General features: G+C 39.8%; 1 protein-coding gene across 1 annotated transcript; it reads right to left on the minus strand.

Annotated features, from left to right (window-relative positions):
• Nucleotides 1-3758: 3758 nt before the first annotated feature.
• FBXO9 (F-box protein 9) lies at nt 3759-19419 on the minus strand. Its single transcript, XM_082757423.1, has 13 exons — nt 19170-19419; nt 15503-15580; nt 14377-14535; nt 13668-13725; nt 11636-11735; nt 10995-11125; nt 9475-9589; nt 8668-8786; nt 8138-8228; nt 7089-7184; nt 6420-6513; nt 5765-5919; nt 3759-5144 (listed from the first exon to the last, which is right to left on the minus strand). The coding sequence occupies exons 1-13, from the start codon at nt 19170-19172 to the stop codon at nt 5036-5038; spliced, it is 1308 nt and encodes a 435-aa protein (XP_082613549.1). The 5' UTR covers nt 19173-19419; the 3' UTR covers nt 3759-5035.
• Nucleotides 19420-19455: the final 36 nt, after the last annotated feature.

Here is a 19455-nt window from a genome sequence, read left to right on the forward strand (position 1 = left end):
TTCCTAACAATGCTGAGGTGGAAGAACTACAGTAAAGATGCCTCCTCCCCTAGTTGTCTTGATAGCAAAGTCACCTGTTTGTGGGACCACAGTTCCAGTCAGGAGACAAGGATGCCAGATTTTAGGGAAAAGAGAAGAAAATGATCCAATTTTTTGTCTCTTTCTTTCAAATGTGCAACTGCTGGCTGATGAAGGTTAACTTCTCTGTAACCAATTGTCCAACCCAGGTTAATAAACACTGAAGTGTGAAGTACTTAACTTAAGCCAAACCTTAAGTTCTGTGCTCTCCAAATGGCAATGTTGAAATTGCACTTCTGTACAGCGTACCATCCTTCATCATTTAAGGATGCTGCCATTTAGCACATCTTCTGCTTTGCTTCCCATTTAGAAGCTGTTCTGGAGTTTGGGAAGCAAATTCAGGACTGAAAACTCCACTCGGATTCAGATACTGAAAATCCCTTTGAGGAGCTGGCTTACCTCTTTATCCCCATTCAGCTTCCTTATCACGGACATCTTACAGTGCAGAAAGGCAAGGAGCTGAACGCGCGGCAGGCTAAACCTACAGCTTGTTACATTTTCTCTTTTTCTGGAATGTTCTCAAGTTGCAAGGAAAAAATAAATATTAAGTACCCAAGAACACTTCCAACTGCAGCGTGCCACCTAATGGCCAAACTGTGTGCTGAGAGCAGTAAGGACACACCACACATCCCAAAGCTCTTCTTCCTCATAAACCACCTGCACGGAGGGGTACCACTGCTGGGGTGGAGGTGGGGAATCAAACAAGCACATTCCTTTGCAAAAACAAATAAAGTTAAATTAAATCAGGCAGAATTTCTGTTTTAGCAACTTTTGCTAACAGAAAAGCTGTATATAAATATATATATGGTTGGTTGTTAAATAGACCTATGCGTTATGCTGTTTCATTCTTTATTTGTGGATTATACTAGTTAATATAATTTATTTACCATCATTTCCAAAGTGTACTTGTGGCCTGTCTTATCACCTTTCTCCACTGGCTCAATGTTTATGGAAAAGCAGTTCCATGTAGCTCTCTACAATTTTGTTGTTTAATACATCATTAAGTTATGCAAATGCTGTCAACAGTCTTATTAAAAGCAAATGTTCCGTATTTTCATTCTGATTTACTCTTTGCATTATATTACCAGATGTCCTACCAGCTTGTAGACAAGGTATCTTTTATAAAAGAAAGTTGTGACAAGCAATTTTTACATTATTTACTACTGTAGAATCCATCTAGCTATTTTTCTGTTACTGTAATGGAAGTAGAATTAATGAAAATAAATTTATTTGGGGTGTAAATTTAGCCTGGAAACACGCAGAGTTAAGCATTTCTACTTACCTTCTCAGGGGAAGATCCATTAATTCAGAAACAAAAATGTGTGAAAAGGTGTCTACTCATTTTGGCTCTCCACACTGAAGAATAATTTGCCAGAATTTACTCGTCTCACTTTTCTTAGCTCTGCATCTTACCCAGCTATTCCTCACAGAGCACTCTGAGGCTAAATTATTAAGCGTGCCCCAGAACTATTCAAAAGATGCCGGAATACCTGCAGCTGCTGAGGTAGGAAGGTTGCCAGTCCTGAAATATGTAAGAATATTACCCTCAGAAGCACTTTTTTTCTTTTCTTTTTTCTATTCAGGATGTGTGTTCTATTAAAAAAAACACACAAGACTACAGTGTCATTTTACCATCTCTTACTGCCTTGAATGAAGAGCACACGGCAGCATGGGTACACCTGGACCCCTTCAAATGGGCTACATTTGCCGTTTCAATGTTGACAAAAGTTTCCAAATATACTGGCATATATTCCAGTGGAAATTTCTTGGGTTTAAAAATTAATAAAATTAAAAAAAAAAAGAAAAAGACTCCATTGTATTCTTTCTTTAAAAACTTTGCATAAATGTGTTTTTTTGAAGTTCTGACTGGGTTGGCTCCAGCTTTCTGAGAGGGGAGCTGAGCTCAGTGACTGAAAAGTGTTTGCAGGTGATCACTTGCTTAGAGCACTGAATCACTCTCCCTCCTTCTCCCCACCTCTACAGACCAGCATAACACACAAAGGTTTAATTGGCTTTGATTAGACCAAGCCAAATTAGCATGGCATTTGGTCATCCGAGCACCTTCTCCCCACAAAATTTGCTTAGCACTTAGACTGTTTAACTGTACAGTGGGGGTGTGGTCGGAGTGCTCTGGCAGTGCCATAATCTGTTTTACTCCCTGATCTCTGTTAAAGAAAGCAAAAACAGGTTGTGTTTTTAAGTGTAGGCTCATTCCAGTGTAATGCAGAAATTGCACAGACTAAAACAGCTGGCTAAGACTCCACTTTTGCTAGCATGAAGCGAAGGCTCCAGAACATTATTCTACAGAGTTCCTTTATCGGGACCAAGAAGTATTTCCATCAGTAAAATGTTGGGCTGCAAAGACCTCTTCAACAGCACAAAAGGCTGCTTGCTGTCTTCAAACCAATGCAAAAAATAAAATAAATAAATAAATAAATCAACAGCTCTGAAAATCATGATTCTGTTCCCTTTCGTAGCCCTCCTTCCGTTTATAAGAGGACTTGTCTCACCCCAAAAAAAAGTCTAGGGAAAAAGGACTGCACAAGTGTGTATCCCTGATTCTTTCATTAGAGGTACTAATGTAATTAGCCAAGGACAATTTGCCAGCAGTAAACTAGTTATACCAACTAGTGTCTTTATATGGTAATTAAAAGGACAATAAAACTAAATCGTAAGAACAGAGCCTCTGGCTATTAAAGCCTTGGATTATTAAAAATTCCTACATAGAACAGAGGAAGAAGAAACACTCACCCTTTTTTGTTGAAAGAAGTACTGTCTTAGTAGTCGCACGTGACCAGACAGCAATAGTGTTTGCCGACGGTAAACCATTTTGAAAGACAAACTAGCTCGACTCTCTTACTGCTAAACGTAGAGGAACAGACATGTTAGTCGTAGCTCCACCTCACAGGAGGCTCATGTGACTTTCCTGGTGAAGGAGCAATTCATATATACCTTAAATAATTGCCAAGACTTCTGCTGAACCAAGATCTCAGTTTTTAACAGGACCCTAGCTAGTTTCTCCTCTGTGCCCAGAGTATATTTCAAACATACAACAAAGGCAGGAAAAGAAAAAGATCAGAAACAGCAGAAATCTTGATCTGAAAAGGGCTTTGAATTGAAAGGGAGTTCTACTCCATGGAATTTAGTTACTGGACAAAACTAGCAATCAGAACCACCTTCTGATTCTTGTCACAAAAGCTTTCTAAGTTTCTCAGAAGACAGAATCAGATCCATACCACCATCAACAGAAGTGCAGGTAGCTAACATCTTTTCTCAATTACAAATTTGGCAATATTTCATTACTCATCTTCAAAGCATGAAGCCAATGTTCTAAGCAATTGTGTTTCCCTTCAACGATTACAAGAGTACAATACACTTGTTCTGTTGTATGAAGAGTGCAAGTGCAGCCCTGGAGCCTAAGGGCATCGGCCAAAGGGTTGTAGGCAAAGTCTCATCAGTCAGCTACAAAAGACTAGCTCCTTACCCAGAACCCATGTACCTGAAAGCTCCTCTGCTTTTCTGAGAACCTGAAAGTGGCATAGTAAGAAGTCATTAAGAGATTAATTCTGTCAGTCTTGCCTAACACGCAGTTCATCCATGGTAACTCCTAAGTAATCATCTTTTATTGTATGAAAATAATGTTTTCTTGGCAAAATAAGAAATTGCAAGGGATTGTGTGTTCAAAATCATGATTTATTGATGTGTTTTTAATCGTGTAGCTTCTTGCAAAGATACACTTTATAAATTATGGAACAAGAATAGTTCTTTCCGCAGCTCTTTCAGACTTCAGTCCTCAAGTCCAGGTCCGTATTTCGAAATGAGATGTTCAAAGGCAAATTATGCAAAATGGCTTTAAAAAACTACACTAAAAAGCTTCAGCTCTTTCAGAACCCGAGATACATATGGTAAGCTGTATTACAGTGTCTGCACTACACCCCCAAGCAATATATGCAGGAGAAGCAGCATACGGTACCTGCACCAATCTCAAGGTACACTTCATGATTAGCAGTACACAGCACCTGAACATCTACAGCAGCCTCACAATTTATCTTAGTACAACAAATGCTCAAAGGATTTACAGCATCTGTAGCGAGGTTAGATGAAGGGTTATAGCACATTACAAACACGTTTAAGTGAGGCCTGCTTACCCGTGCAGTCAGACCTTGCCGACGCAGAAGCAGTACACACACAAGCATTTCACCACCGCACTGTGACACTTCCCAAGCAGAGCCGCGCACCCTGCCAGCTCGGCCTACAGTACAAGAGGACAGCTCGCTGCCCGCATCCTCCTCCCTTTTAGGTCCATCCTGTTGAGAAGGCAGGCTCCACTGAACTTGTGTAAAGCTCAAGTTACGTTTAAGACCAGCTGGAATCACTGCATTGGTGGGGATGTACCTCTGCATTTAAACATTATATTCGTGACTGCTTGCCCTGGATTGTTTTTTCCTTAAGGTTGATGTCGACATAATGCCAGATCTTGAAGGCAAACAAAATAAATTTAATTTAAAGAAAACATTTATTTGAAGTTCTTTTAAGTCACACAGCTTAACAAATATAAAATAGCTTCCTCCCCTTCACATGTCAAGCCTTCACCAGAGACCACAAGTACTGTCCTGTGGACAATGAGATTTTTCTATAACAATTCCTTTTGGACAAACCAGTGTCTGGGCAGATGAAGACTCACATTTTAAGCAGACTGATTTATAAAATCTGTTTAAAAAAAATAAAAACTTTGTTATCAAATTCTTGTCACAACATAAAGGTGTTTAAGCTTGATCTCAAAACGAATCCCCAGCCATAATCAAATGGAACATACTGCCTTCAGAAAAAAAGAAACAGAAAAAACTACCAACCCCAGAATTTTAAAATGCTCCAAATATATACACATTTATAACTTAAGTGCTCATTAGCTACAACCTTTTATTCATGCAAGAGTTGTGAGAGGAAAAGGTGTTTCTTAGAGCGGCTTTTCTGAGAATGCAGTAAAACTCTTCACTCGTGCAAAGAACAGCGGGGTGTACATCTTGTCAATGTCAAAAGTAGTAACTGCTGTCTCACCAGTCGATCTGCAAAGAGCATTAGAGAAGTTAAATCAGACCCAAGTTGCCATTTAACTCCCTCAATTATGCAGTCAAGTTCCACAGTACAGCACGTGCAAACTACAGCTGGAATGCACGTATCTTTCACACCGCCTTGTTCTGAAAGCACGTGAATGTTGGCTAGGCCACACCATGCAGAACACTTTGCACGGCTGGATTCTGTGGTCTGCAAGCACCAGTGCCCACACAGTGGGTGCAGGGACCCTCACATAGTGGTGTTTATAGCTTGCACGGTCACAGAGGAACAGAGATAGGCCTTAATGAATATAGGCTTTCCACACACTTTTATTGGCATCACAATGAAGTCATTTGAACACTGTGTATGGATCCTTTAAATGGTTACAGTGCTGCAACTCAGCTACACAGTGCACTTACCATACCACTAAAAAAAGTTATTCAGATCTTGGGATTTCTTAAAGTTCACTACAATACATCAAATCAGGACCAGCTACTGTTTCCAGGACATTTTGTTAGAGCCTCAGTCTCAGAGCCTACACATTTTCTGAACCTAAGTTCTGGACAAATTCACGTCACATGTGTTTCTACAATTAAGTATCCTTCTTTGATCTCACTCTGCATTTACTTACTTGTAAGTTATGTGACAAGAATGATGTATCCAAACCAGTTTGTTGAACCTCTGGCGCCCACTGGAGCACAACTGCAGCCCTACATGAAAACTGTGATCTGTTTCTTGTACAGGAACACGACGGAAGTACCTGTATTTGTGGTAGTCAATCGGTTTCTGTGCAAAGAAAAAAGGTTTTGAATTTAGATGGTGATTATAGAAGTTTTCACAGGAAAATAAGAATGGAAGACACCACCCAAACTACATCAACTCGCTGTAGAGTAAGGTAACACTACTAACTCATTTCTTTTCATTTAATGCTGTGCAACATCTACATGCATGGTCAAAAACTGATCTCAGAAATGACCTCTTTCCACCCTTCCCTCCTGTTTGTTACAAACTACCTAACAGCACCTCACATGGCAATTCAGCCTAAAGGGGAGAACCACTGCTCAACTGTGAACCAAATATTTATCTGTCTTAATCAGGATTACTACAGATTCCAGGAAAAAAAGATAGTTCATCACATTTATGTATTTATGTTAAACATTTTAAAACATTCATTTTTAAGTCCTCTTGTGTAATACAAATCTTCGGGAGCCTTAAAATATTCATTCTGAGACTTATTAAAAAGCCCTCTCCTTAAATTACTTTTCTCTATTCCATGTTCTACCGACCTCTTCCTTTTTCTTCATTATTACAGCAAATACTTTGGTTTGATTGTCCGTTTCCTGGGAAAGTCGATAATGGCCAAGTAAGATTGCATCCGTTCTGGAAGGTAAAGAGGAGGATAGTGTCAAGGGCAAAGAAGTTTGTTGTCCCAAAAGAGTTTTCTACAAATGTCAGTAACAAAAATACAACTATGTATCGTAATCCAGGAGACCTATTTTTATTTGCATTTGGTAAATACCAGGCTCATTCATAGTACGAAACCGAGAAATCATTTTTGGAAGGCTGCTTGTAAATTTTCCCAGATAGAACTGATGAACTTATTATCGTTACTGTCCTGTCCAGCCTACTGCTAAGTATTTTCAGGTTTCTGGTGAACAGCTTAAGCCTGTTGTGAAGTCCCAAATGATTTTCTGTATTTTTAGTAAGTTCATACAAATATCAAAAAGAAATCAGGCAAAAATTTACACAAGTCCCACCAAAAACTTCACTATCCTTCACAAACACAGTTGAGGAAAGGGGAGAAAGCAGTTGTTCTCAGTAGTTTTTGTATGACAACATTACATTTTTACCCTCATTTTGCTAAGCCCAGATATGGAATTGGACAAAAAAAAAGTAGAAATTGCCGTGGAGAAGCAATAGAGAAGTTGCACAGCTAAATATTTTCTTTCACTAACCTTGTATTTTTAGTCCGTAAGCGAGGAACAATGGATTGAGGATCTTCAGGAGTTGTTAGCATCATAACTTGACCATCTGGAAAGAATCTCAAATACCTGCAAAAATATAAATTACACAATATAAATATAGATTTATTTATTTATTTATTAAATCACTGGATGTTTCACAGAAGGAGATAGCAGAAAAAAAGATCAAAACCCAAAAGGCAGTTTTGAAGATTAAAAGACCAAGTTATGAGGAGTTATGAAGAAGGACAGCAATTTGGGAGCTTCGCCAGCTCTCATTAAAGCAAGGAGGCTATCCTGGAGTCAAAACTGACCTCAAGAAAGTTTTCTCCATTCCCAGCACCCATTGAGAGAAATGCAATAAAATCTTAAGTACAGTGTTAGTATGGAATGGACAATGTCATATGGTCTTTTTCAGGATCTGGGATCTGATTAATTTTTACACTACCCAGATACCATCTTGATGTTTGAGAGACTCTATTAATAGCCATGAGATTCAACAACTTCTATTAAGTTTCCAGCCTCGGAAGAGACAGTGGAGTGGAACAAACTTAGTGAACAGCAGAATGAAGGACAAAAGTAAAATAGCCCGAAGAAACCAATAGCAAGGTATTTACAGTCAGTTGAGAAAGCTCAGCCTCTGGATTACTTAAAACTGGTTACAAATGAGTTAAAAAAACAGCTCTCGTATAATCACTTGTTTTCCCTTTGCTAAAAGCTGATATTTCATTTCTGATATTATATCAGAAATGTAAAACAGAAGTGATTTGGGGAATGAAATTTGTGTATTAGTGTTATAACTGTTGAACTTCTATCCACATGAAACAGCATAACCAAACATGAAATGTGTTTCTAAGCCCGCCTCTGATTATTGTAACAGGCACTATTTCTTAACACCTGTTCTCAAAAAAATATATATAGCCTTGCACACAGTAAGAGCTCCACTGGGTTTTACAGGGTGATTACTGTTTGAGATATCAAGGGCTGGATCTAAAGAATTTAAGAGAGAAACATTTCACTCACTCATTGTACTACAGTTCTACCTGTAATATTCCACTTGGTGCCATGCTCTATAGAAACCATCAAGAGATTGTTCTCCTTGGCGTATGTATGTTGTCTTGCTGATGTACACACCTACAGGAATGAAGGAAATAAGAATATGAACGAAAATGAAATGCATAAAATACTTAAGATTAAAAATGGTAACCCAAAACTTTTGAGTTTTTGTTACTTAAATACATGGAAGTTTTTTGTTTGTCCCATACACCCTCCCCTTATTTTCACAGATATTCTACTGATTTCGTATGATTTCTGTGGGATTTCGTACATATTTGTACAGATCCTTGGCCCACAGAATCACAGAATGGTTGAGGTTGGAAGGGAGCTCTGGAGGGCACCTGCTCCAAACCCTCTGCTCAAGCAAAACCACCCAGAGCTGGTTGCCCAGGACCACGTCCAGGTGGTCCCAACAAATTCAGATCAGGTCTAAGAATGTCAAACACAAACCCCATCCGATTGTTCTTGTCATGGTTACATGCAGTAACAAAAATCTGTTTCCCAAAGTACACCTCACCATCAAATCGAACGCGAGGCCTTTCCAAAAACATTTCCCTCCAAGAGGAATACGGAACAAGCTTATTGCAACTCCTGCCCCACACTTTCAAACAGACTTGGTGCCAGATTTCAGGATCTCTAGTAAAAATAAGAAAAAAGTAAAACTTTTAACTCAAAACTTTCCTGCAAACTTTATCTTTTATGTATCATAGCAACAAATGCCTTTAATTTGGTTTGAATGCAACTGAAATAAACTTTCTTGAGTTACTGTGGCTCATAGAGTACCATAATTTAACATCGTTCATTCCCTTAATTCTGGAGCATTTGAAAACCATTTCCTTTTCCTCGAGAAACCCAAGAACACAATGTAATTTTCAGCCAAGTACAGAAGAGCACTTCAGCAGTCTGGCACTCCTCTGTGTGGCCACGAGGATAATGACAAAACATACATTCTGGAGACCCTGCAACTCTGACTTTCAAACAAGGCAGAAGAAATAATACTTTCAGCAACTTTTATTACAATTTAGTCATCTAACATACCAACCAGTGGCATACTCAAAAGCTGATTAACTGTGAGGAGCATAACACAGTACTTGCCATGGGAAGAAAATGCAGGACATGGTCCTACATGTAAGATTTAGTGGGCTGCATGAAAAACAAACCAATGAAAGAAAACAAAAAAACTGACCCCTTCTATATTGACAATTTTGTTCTATGAATTTGTCATCCACCTCTACATACTGTTTATGCATGCTTGCGCATAAAACACCTTTTTTCTTCCTTAGAGCAGAGAGAAGCTTTACTCTAGATAAATTATCTACAATACCTGGCACAAATGTAAAATCCTCGGCAAACAAGAGATAATTGCTCTAATGATCTTAGGTCCAAGTCACTCGAAACCACCCATCGGAAGATGTACATTAGTACTTCCAAAGGCAACGCTGCGAGTAGAAAACAATTTCTTGTTAGATGGTAATGTGTAAATCAATAGTTTGTCTGTATTTCAGTTACTGACATTCTGACTTTCCACAAAAAAAAAAAAAAAAAAATCTGTTTTTCCACACTGCAGCCAGATACCAGGGAGGCTACCAAGAACAGCCTCCTTTAATAAGGAAGTTACAATATATTAGAAAAAAAGTAACAAAATGGGAAAAAAAAAATCAAAAGTTAAGACTCAATTGCATTATGTTAAAAAAACAGGATGTAGTGTTAGACTACAAATACAAGTACCTGTAAGGTACCGAATTCCACATCTACATTCCACATTCAGTGTCTATAAAGCTGCTTTCTTATTCCAACTGATCTAAAGTGTAACATTACCTCAAAGCATACTGCTTTGGCAAGACAAGATCAGATCACGTTCCATATTGGATAAGACATCCTAAGAACAATGCATCCACTACAAAATTGGTGTCAAGTCACTCTGTATTTTGTGATACAAGTCCAGTGACGTTATGAAAATGTTATCACATTATAAAACGTTATCACAGAGCATTGTTTAAAAATGTCTTCTAATGTACTACAAGATAATGACAGAATCCTCATCAAAGCTCCACAAGATCATATGAGAGTTTTCCTAGCATTAGAAATTTGTGAGAATGTCCTGAGAATTTTGGTTTCATTTCCTTCTTATAACATTCTGCCTCCCTGTGTTTTCTGTTTCAGTTGTAAATAATCTTGTTTACTGATCTTCTATTATTAGGGATCGCATTTCATTTATTTTCAACAAGTGCTGCTTTCTGGGGCCTACATGACCTGTAGCACCACATCCACAAAAGACTCAAGGACTTTCCTCAGTGTAACAGCTAACAGCTTTGAGCGAAATTCAAGAGAAAATAGCTGAGGCATAAAGGCACATTAAACAGTAACTACCTGTAAACACCATGGCAAAGATTGCAGTTTACTAGATTTTTGGCTTTTAGTGTAAAATCAAGCTTCTTAAAAAAAAATGTTGCTGCACTCCCACAAGTGATAACTGATAGAGAATCAGGATAGAGAATCAGATAAAAAACAGGAAATACAGAAATACACATCCTTTCACAGAACAACACCTCTCTTACTTAAGAATTGTAATAGATATGTGTAAACAAAAAGGACAACACAAACCATAAAAAATACATTAAAAAACATACATACATTAGAAATACAAAAATACATTAAAAAGGTTGTAGGTTTAAGGCAAACCCATCCATGAAAAAGTTAGATATAACTAATAAAGTAAATAAAGAGATAATGCGTACATTTCTGTAAAGTTAGCTTTAGAATGGAAAAGGTGTTAATAAAGTGGGAGTGAAGCATTAATAAAAATTCTTCCCCTGAACTCCTGAAGTCCACCTTAACTCATACCTGAGATATGGGTCTGATTAACATCAAGCTCAGGCTGACAAAGTTTGACGGAAGAGTCCTGAAGAGTTAACTGTTGCTGGAAATCTGACAGGAGATCTGCCATTTTGCCATCCTCTTCGTTATCCTCAACACTAGAAAGAGAGAATACCAAAACTTTGATATCGGACATAACAACAGGTGTCCTTATCTTTGCACCAATTTGCTGGATCATATTTAAGTTGTATGTCGCAATACGATCCTTTAACAGGCTCATGCTTGCTTGCACAAAGTAACCACAAACTACACAACTCTCCATCTCATCACAAAATACTTTCCTTCTCCTGTATCGGGATACAAAGTTGCTGAATGATCTTATAGTCACTTTTTAGTATCATTTAATTCTACTCTAGACAAGCTTAATGGAGAATACACAGCCCAGTCAGCAACTAGCAGACCTATCAACAGGTTTTAAAACATACAGAAAGGAGAATTATGTTTGGGCCTGTCGTGACTAAAACCGTAGCAAGGTGTTATACTGAACAAACCTTCCTTTATTTTCATGACTACAATGGAAAGCTCTAGTACCTACAGGACACGCTGTAAATTGTTTTACTCAGATTTCAATACTCCTATGCACTTCATTAGTAAGTTTTCACACTTACCACCTCTTTCCAACTCCGTCACCATCTGGGGACCGTGTATAGGTGATCCTAAACTCTATGTCAGGTACGAGCTGCATGGCTAGACGATAAAACTTGATGGCTGAAAACAAAAGGTGTAATGTTTAAATGTGTCTGATGCCTATATTAGCTTACCAAAGCAAACATTTCTTTTCAGAGAGATGACTTTGACTAAAAGTATTAAAAAACGCAGAAAATTCTTTGCATAGTAAATCCTGCTTAATCTAAACTGATTAGGTATAAATTCATTACAGAAAAAAAGACAAATCAAACGCTGTCAAAACAAAAAACTTCATATACTCTTCCATAATAACGATTTCTCACATTTCAGCCTTTGCAGATTTGCCTTAACCACTAAAAAAAATAATCAGTCATGGAGTACCAAATTTTACAGTACATGCTGTAAGTCCCCATTTTGTTTGTTGCATAGGACTTAAAGTTTTTCCAACAAGCCATAAAGCTTTTAAGCATTGATGTCATAAATAACCAAAAAAACCCCACAAATTTTAACATAAATTTTATCATAAAACCTAATAAATAAATTTTAACATAATAACTAAATTTTAACATAAAACCTAATTTGAAAGAAGATGTAGGTATACCTTAAATTCCCAATATAGTACAGGCAAATATTCAGACATACATGACATTATATAGGTGAAATCTCACAAAATATTGTTGTATGTTTAAAAAACGTCAACAAGAGACACAAAAGAAATACATTTTACCATGGAAGCTACAGAAGGCACAGGAGCAAGCCACTCAAAACTCTGAGGATGAGGAACCTGACTGGTTTGAAAGCAGCCTTTTCAAAAAGCAAACAAAAGACTATGGGATGTGAGAGAACTGACAGCTGGGGCTTCATCCAGCACTCAGGAGAAAGTACTTCTGTCTTTAACACTCCAAAGATGCTACAAGCACTGAGTAGAGAAAGAGGCAAAGGAAAAACACCCTCTGTGAAAGAACTGTTACTTAAGCTGCAGCATGGCTTTCTTCTGAGTTAACTCTGTGTATCCTTCTGAAGGCAATGGGTTCATTGTACATGCATACGTGATCTTAACACCAGTATTAAAAAAGACTGTGTTTATATGCCTCTTTACATCCCCACAGGAGTACTCCCATGTGATGATATTAAGGCCATTCTCCATCAGTTTGGACCTTTAAAAAAGAACCAGACCAAACCATTGGTGAGTTTGGAGCTCAGAACTTGTTACACTAATGAGTCTGAGAAGCCTGAGTTTGGGGTAAGTGTTCGTGTTCCCTTGAGTACTTGTCAGTGCTGCTGACTGACAGCTAGTATCCTGTGGCTGGGGAGGATAAGGAATAGCAGCAGCCTCAGCTGAACAGATCATTCTTAGCTTTAGCATTTAGACTCCAAGCTAGGCTTGTACTGTACTTGAGCACGAAGAAGCTGCCTCACATAACTGCCTCACAAACGTCAGGTATCAGCAGACATCAGAAGCAGGCTTAAAATGTCACTTGGATTCTGGAGAACTGGGCCAGGTCAGCAGATAAAAAGTGTGGTCTGAAAACAACTGTCCCAACACATGCTCAGTAATTTATCTGTCTGGTGTAGGACCTTGTTTCTGAGGTCTCATATGGATGTACGTGTAGAAACAGTCCTCCCAAACAACTGCTACACGTATCGAGGCCCTGCTTCTCATGATATGGCTGAGCATCACTTGCTGGTGGGAAGTGGAGAATAATTGTTTTCTCCTTTTGATTCTGCGTGCCTTTTTTTTTCTTCCCTTTAAGCTAATGCTAATACTTTTATATTTCAAAATATGCTCATGTTTTGTCCACAATCTAGAAATCATTTCCTTGATTCTTTCAAGCTTAGATCCGTGATATAACGGTTCCTTTTACAGCAAGGTTGTTTGCTTATCCAAATAATTCTCAAATTACTGTTAGCCTTCAGTTTAAGTTCACTGTACTGTCATCATGCACTCTTTCTCATAAATTAGTAGGTTAAATTATTCTGTAGCAAGGGCACTCACTACAGACTTCCTACTACCTTCATAAAGGGCCCCGTTTTGTTCTTCTTCTACCGCCTTCAGGAAAAGTTCTTTTGCCTGCAGAATAAATTACACAGAACACTTAAGTTGGTTGTAAATACAAGAGCAATGCAATTTGATTTAAAATTATTTTTCATCTTAGCTACTATACTCTACAAAGGAGTAGAAAATAACTCTATGCTTAAAATGATAGAGCATATTCATAAGCGACATGCCAGAACTGAAATTCCCAAACAACAATCTCTCCAAGTTCTTTAAGAAAAGATTTAAACAAGGTTTTTTTTTTTTTTTAAAAAAAAAAAAGGAAAAAAAGTCCCTCCAGCCTGGACCTGGATCACAGCATGGTGCTGGAAGTGTAAGAAGTGAAGAAAGTTAACAAAACTATTCTGACTGGATCACAATCCTCCCACCGTGACCCACTTTTTGCAGGGTTATATAAATTCTTTTCAGTACTTGGACTCCTTTAGAACAGCAGCTGGACTTGCAGCTATGACAATGCTTTGCAAAGCTTTGTAGCTTTACAAAACCAGATAGCTATCCATTCCAAAAGGAGCTGGCGAGATGGAAAAGAACCAAAAAATAGCCTAAGCCCCATCCTAGGAAATAAAAGACACTGATTATTGAAGTAGTATTGAAATACTTAGGAGAAAATTCAATGCTATACTTGGGACAGAAAATAACAACAGAATCACACATTTATTTTTGTACCTTTTCCTCTTTTGCTATCTCCTGTTTCCCTCTGGTATCTGCAGACTTTACTCCAGGTCCTCTTGGCGATGCTCTGCATGGCGGAGTTTCCAACCCACTAGAACTCACACCTGGGGCAAGCTCAAACATCCACTGAGCTCTGAACATCTGGAGCTCTGCCTAAAACACCCAATTAATTCCGACTTAGTATCACATATTCAGACAGTACGTCTTCTAAGCAGAGATTATACAGTACTAACACACAAAAGAATTCCAAATTATGCGTTACGCTTCCAAGTCTTAAAAGGTTTCAGTAAGTTCAGGCATGGAGTTAGCAATTGTTTTATAGTAAATTTTTTAAAAAGTGCACGTGCATTTGTTCAACGTCATTCAATAACACAATTGCCTTTATCTGGACTGTCTGCCTCAGAAGAAAAACTGGGATGTTCCAAGAAGTGCTGTTAGTAGCATGGTTATGACCTAAAACTCCACAGGAAATATGCTTTTGAGAGATATCATGCATTCTTATTCACACAGAACCATCTTAAGCATGAACTAATTCTTGAAATGAAAATGTAGAAAAGCTCATTTTTGTACATAAGCATACTAAGCTTTATGACAATCAAGGCTGTCATTTAGATAAAACACATCTGAGGCCTTACATTCCTTTCTGTTTTAAGAACGAAAGCATTATGCTTTGTGAAACAAGACAAGTTACTCTTGCCATGCATTTTTTTCAACATCTTTGAAGTTACACTTTAAGTGTTTCTAGCAGTTGTCAAGACTGCTAGGGAGCACCAACACAAAAAAAACAGCAAATGCAAGAAAACATGGTTTTCTATCAGACTGCTTTTATCAACTTTTGCTCCAGCAGAAAGCGTCACATTACGCCTGAGCTTAACCCATACAGAAATTGCTGTCTGATTTCTACAGATTTTCAAAGAAATTCCAGATCTGCCACAAACTTCCATCTGTATAGATACCTGATGGCTGACTAACATCTGGAACACAATGCAAAATTTCACTTTTGGAGGGGCAGGGACATTAAGCACATGTCATATCAACAAATATGTGATACCTAGATGAGTATACAGTGCAGCTGAAATCACAGCAGCGATTAAACAAAACGTTAGCATATACAACATACCTGAAGATTTGCTTCACCAGATCTTTCGCTGTCATCAGTTCTTACCAAGTCAGAGTGACAATCTTCTTCAGCTTCTGCCTAGTAGAGAGTAGTCAGATGTGATTACAGAGTGCAGGTCCCCACAGAACTTTCATAGCACACAACTATCATGGATACACATTTAAAAAAAAAAAAAGACACTCTTCCCACATCTTACCTGTCCATTCCCACTGATCAATCTTAATTGACAAGAAAAATTAATCTTAAATTAACCAGCATTGTTTGCACTTTAACCCATAGAAGATGTTTCTTGCCCTTCAGTGCTATCGATCCATCACAGGCTAGGTATGCATCACTTGAAGGCTCACATACACCAACACACTGCCACGATACCCAAATAAAAACACTCAGTGTCCACATCAAAACACAGACCCAAAACTTCATTAAACTGAGGTGTAATTCATAGTGATTATTTTCTGATTTCCCCTATCTTTTCATTGTAAAGATAACCAATAGTTTGGATTTGTTTAATACTTAGGAAAGCATGAAAAGACAAGTTCTTAGAGTAACAATAACTACTTTATGAAACTATGGGACAAGAAGGGCAATCTCAAAAACTTACATATTAAAATATGAAGTACCCGCCCTACTGAAAAAGGAGTTAAGAAGCTAGCATGAGAGCTTGATGGCTGGTTTTATTTACAATACTGCTGAGAGATAAGTTAAACAAATAAGACGAAGCTTTTACTGAACTTAACAAGGCCCAACATACCAGTTAGACAGCTAGCTTAAGACCAGAGCTTAAAAACACCCCTCCTTAAAAAAAAAAGGGGGGGGGCTTCCCCCATCCTGCTTCAAAAAGGGAAATTTCTCATTGCTAAAATACATTACGACTGTATGGAATCTATGCTAAAATAAAACAAATTCCAAATCACTGACAAGCCACCACAATAACAGCAGCAAGATGCCAGTAAAGAAAAAATCTATAAAGACTGAGACATCTGTTTAAAGTTCTTGCTACTTCTGAGACATCCCAGTTTTTCTATGATTCTGTGCTGAAATTCACATCTAGCTCTGCAAGTATGTCACACTAAGTGAGATTACGAAGGCAAACCTGGCATTAAGATTACCAGCACCACTTATAGAAGCTTTGCATCCCTCTCCTTCCTCCTGCAGATAGCCCTCACAAACTTAAAATGACATCCTGTAAACTTCCTAGTGAGAGTCTTTGGAGTTCTCATAATTAAATCCCTATCTCCTGCACAGTATCAGTGCAGATGTCAAAGCGTTTCTGCATTCAGAAAGTTTATAGAATTTATACAGCATCTGGAAGCTCACTATCAAGCAGAACGCTGGCAAACCTGACAGGCAAAAGTTTAATCTCTTAATGTCTTGGTGACAAGCACATCCCTGGAGTCCAGCTCACAGCACTTGTCCCTGGTTCCTTGAACTACCACAGACTTACTGGGCTGGCTTGTCATCTGTAGACATGCTTTCACTAATACACTGGTTGATTTATCTATTACAATTCATGATGCAAACAGCATTGCTTGGTTAAAATAGACACTGTGTCTGCTTCTAGACTGATTCTGAAGGTTGTGTATTTTAAATTTCTCAGAGGAGGAAGCAGGTAAGCCAGAACGTGCCAAAGCCTTAAATCTGAGCAAAGAGTAAATAACTCAGAAACATCATTTTTTTCACTCCAGAATTTGGTTGCAGGCTGTTAACGTTGTGCAAGTTGCAGCAGACCTATCAGCAGAGTACTTCAGCACACAGGGACTACACCTACGCCGGGCAGAGCCAGGCAGGAACAAGCGAGCCCTGCCACAGATGTCTTGTATCTGTGTTCTTACGGCATGATGTTGGCACAAACAAGGCCCACCTCTGCCTGCACAGAGCGCAGAGCCACAAGGCTTCTGGTCTGCAGCTGAGCTTTGTCTAGGCAGCTCTCAGGCTGGGCAGAAGAAGCCTGGTTTTATCTGCAAAATGCAGACTAGGAAAGTTATTTCTAACTAAATCAACACATTATCTCCCTGCACATAAAGGCACACCCATTAAAAGCTTTAAACTACTAAGTCTGCAAATAAGCTATTTTAAGCCAATAAGAGTCAGAATTATTTAGGTTTTAAAGTTGGCTCAAGTCTAGCTTGTTGCTCCCTTCCAACTCAGGGTACTTTATGATTCTGCCTACTGCTCAAAAACTTGGTTTCAGTAACTTCTCATGAGTCTTCATTTTCTTCCCCTTGCCTTTGTTTCAACTGCCCTACCTGCTCTTCATTTCCGAGTTAAAAGTCAGCCATGGTTCTGGACCAAGTGCTTCCAAAATACTGTTCAATGCTCCTTAAAACTTCAATCTGCTCTCAAACTCAAATTAAAAAATAAAAATACACCATACTACGGAGACCTACTCCAAATCCCAGCAGCTGTATAAAAAAAAAAAAAAAAAGCATTACAGAAGTCTTTATAACCAAAGTTTGGCTCGCATCTTTACTTTTTCTGTGCTGAGTTCACGTCTGTTCTGCAGTCTCTCATCTGACAGGTTTGTCTTCTGGCAGCAGTGGCAGCATAAGCTATCCTCCAAATTTATCTGTAATGCAATTCTTCCACATTGCTGTTGCACAGCTAACTGGACTGGAAAACTGTTCTCTATTAGCAGCCTTTCTGCTCTTTATTTGATCAGTGAAATCCCCATGGTTTTGCTGGTACAAACACATAAACACACCAGTAGAGTAGGCATCACCACTGGCAGACAGTTCCTGAGATCGTACCCGGGGCAGGTTTTGACTTGTAAAAACTGGCTCCTTCCCTGCATTCTGGTAATACTTCAGCTGCAATTACAGCTTCTCAGGTTCACAGGATCCTGCACTGTTACTGCTTAGGAGTTTAAAGCAATCAGGGCTGTTTGTCTCTATGCTATTGGCCTTCCTGGTGCTACAAGTCAGCCGTCCTGTCCTACCTAACAGCGACTCTATCCTGCTTACAAAGTGAGCCATCCTCAGCGCAGGCTGAGCAGCTCGAGAGATTTTTCCGTGAGAAAAGTGGCAGCAAATCACCCAAAAGGTCAACAGGGAGACAGCAAGCACCAGAGCCAGCCTGTGACCTGCGGAAAGAAGCCTGCTGAGTCGATTTGATTCCGATCTGTTCGCAAAGCTTCGGAAAACATTTGCCAAATGCAAAAACCAGCTTATGTGTGTGTGGTTCAGCTTTTACTATTTTGCAATCAACAATTGCGTGCTGCTCTCCCCCGAGCACAACAGCCACCTCCTAGGGGGCTCGGCACCGCAGGTTAGCAAAATAAAGGTAGGAAAAAGAGTTCGAGGCCAGAGAGGGCTGGGAATTGGCGAATAAGCGGGGATGACACTGCAAAACCGCGACCGATGGCCAAGGCTCTTACTGAACTGTAGGGAAACGAGGAGTAGCTCACGGTTACGCCTATGTGCTTGGAGTGATGTTATGTCTGAAAATCGGTGTTTTAGCCAGGGCGGTGAGTTCTGAGGGATATAAAGGGCTCGGGTGTGCACTGACCCGGCGGTGCTGCCGGCAGACCGCCCTGACCCAGCCTCCTCGGACCCCAAACCCCCCGGGAGCGGGGTGCCGGCCCCCAAACCACCTCAGGGGCGCCGCCTGACGGGGCGCAGCCCCCGCTCCGCTCCGCTCTCCCCCGCCGCCGCCCGCCGCCCCCTCTCACCATGCTGCCGGCCCTCGGGCGGCTCCGTCCCGTGCCGGGGCTCCGTGCCCCCTTCCCCTCGTCCCGCCTGGTCCCCGCGGGGGGCACTTAGCAGAGTTCTCGGTCGGAGAAGCGCACCACGCAGCGGGAGTCGCGGCGGGCCCTGCGGACGGCAGCCATCTTGCCCGGCGGTGAGGGGCCGGCGGAGCGGCGGCGGCGGCGGGGAGACGCCGCCACACCACACCGACCCGACCCGCCCGCCACAGCGCCACAGCGCCGCCCGCCGCGCGGGCCGCTCTGAGGAGAC

Source organism: Aythya marila (assembly GCF_965140915.1).
Source record: "Aythya marila genome assembly, chromosome: 3".
Lineage (NCBI taxonomy): Eukaryota > Metazoa > Chordata > Aves > Anseriformes > Anatidae > Aythya > Aythya marila.

Bases quoted from the DNA above. Each gene is read 5' to 3' on its own strand.
- FBXO9 (XM_082757423.1), bottom strand. The intron at 11,126-11,635 runs GTAAGTGTGAAA...CTCTCTTTCTAG, and splicing joins GACGGAGTTGGAAAGAGGTG to TGTTGAGGATAACGAAGAGG. The intron at 6,514-7,088 runs GTTAGTGAAAGA...TTTACCTTCCAG, and splicing joins TTACGGACTAAAAATACAAG to AACGGATGCAATCTTACTTG.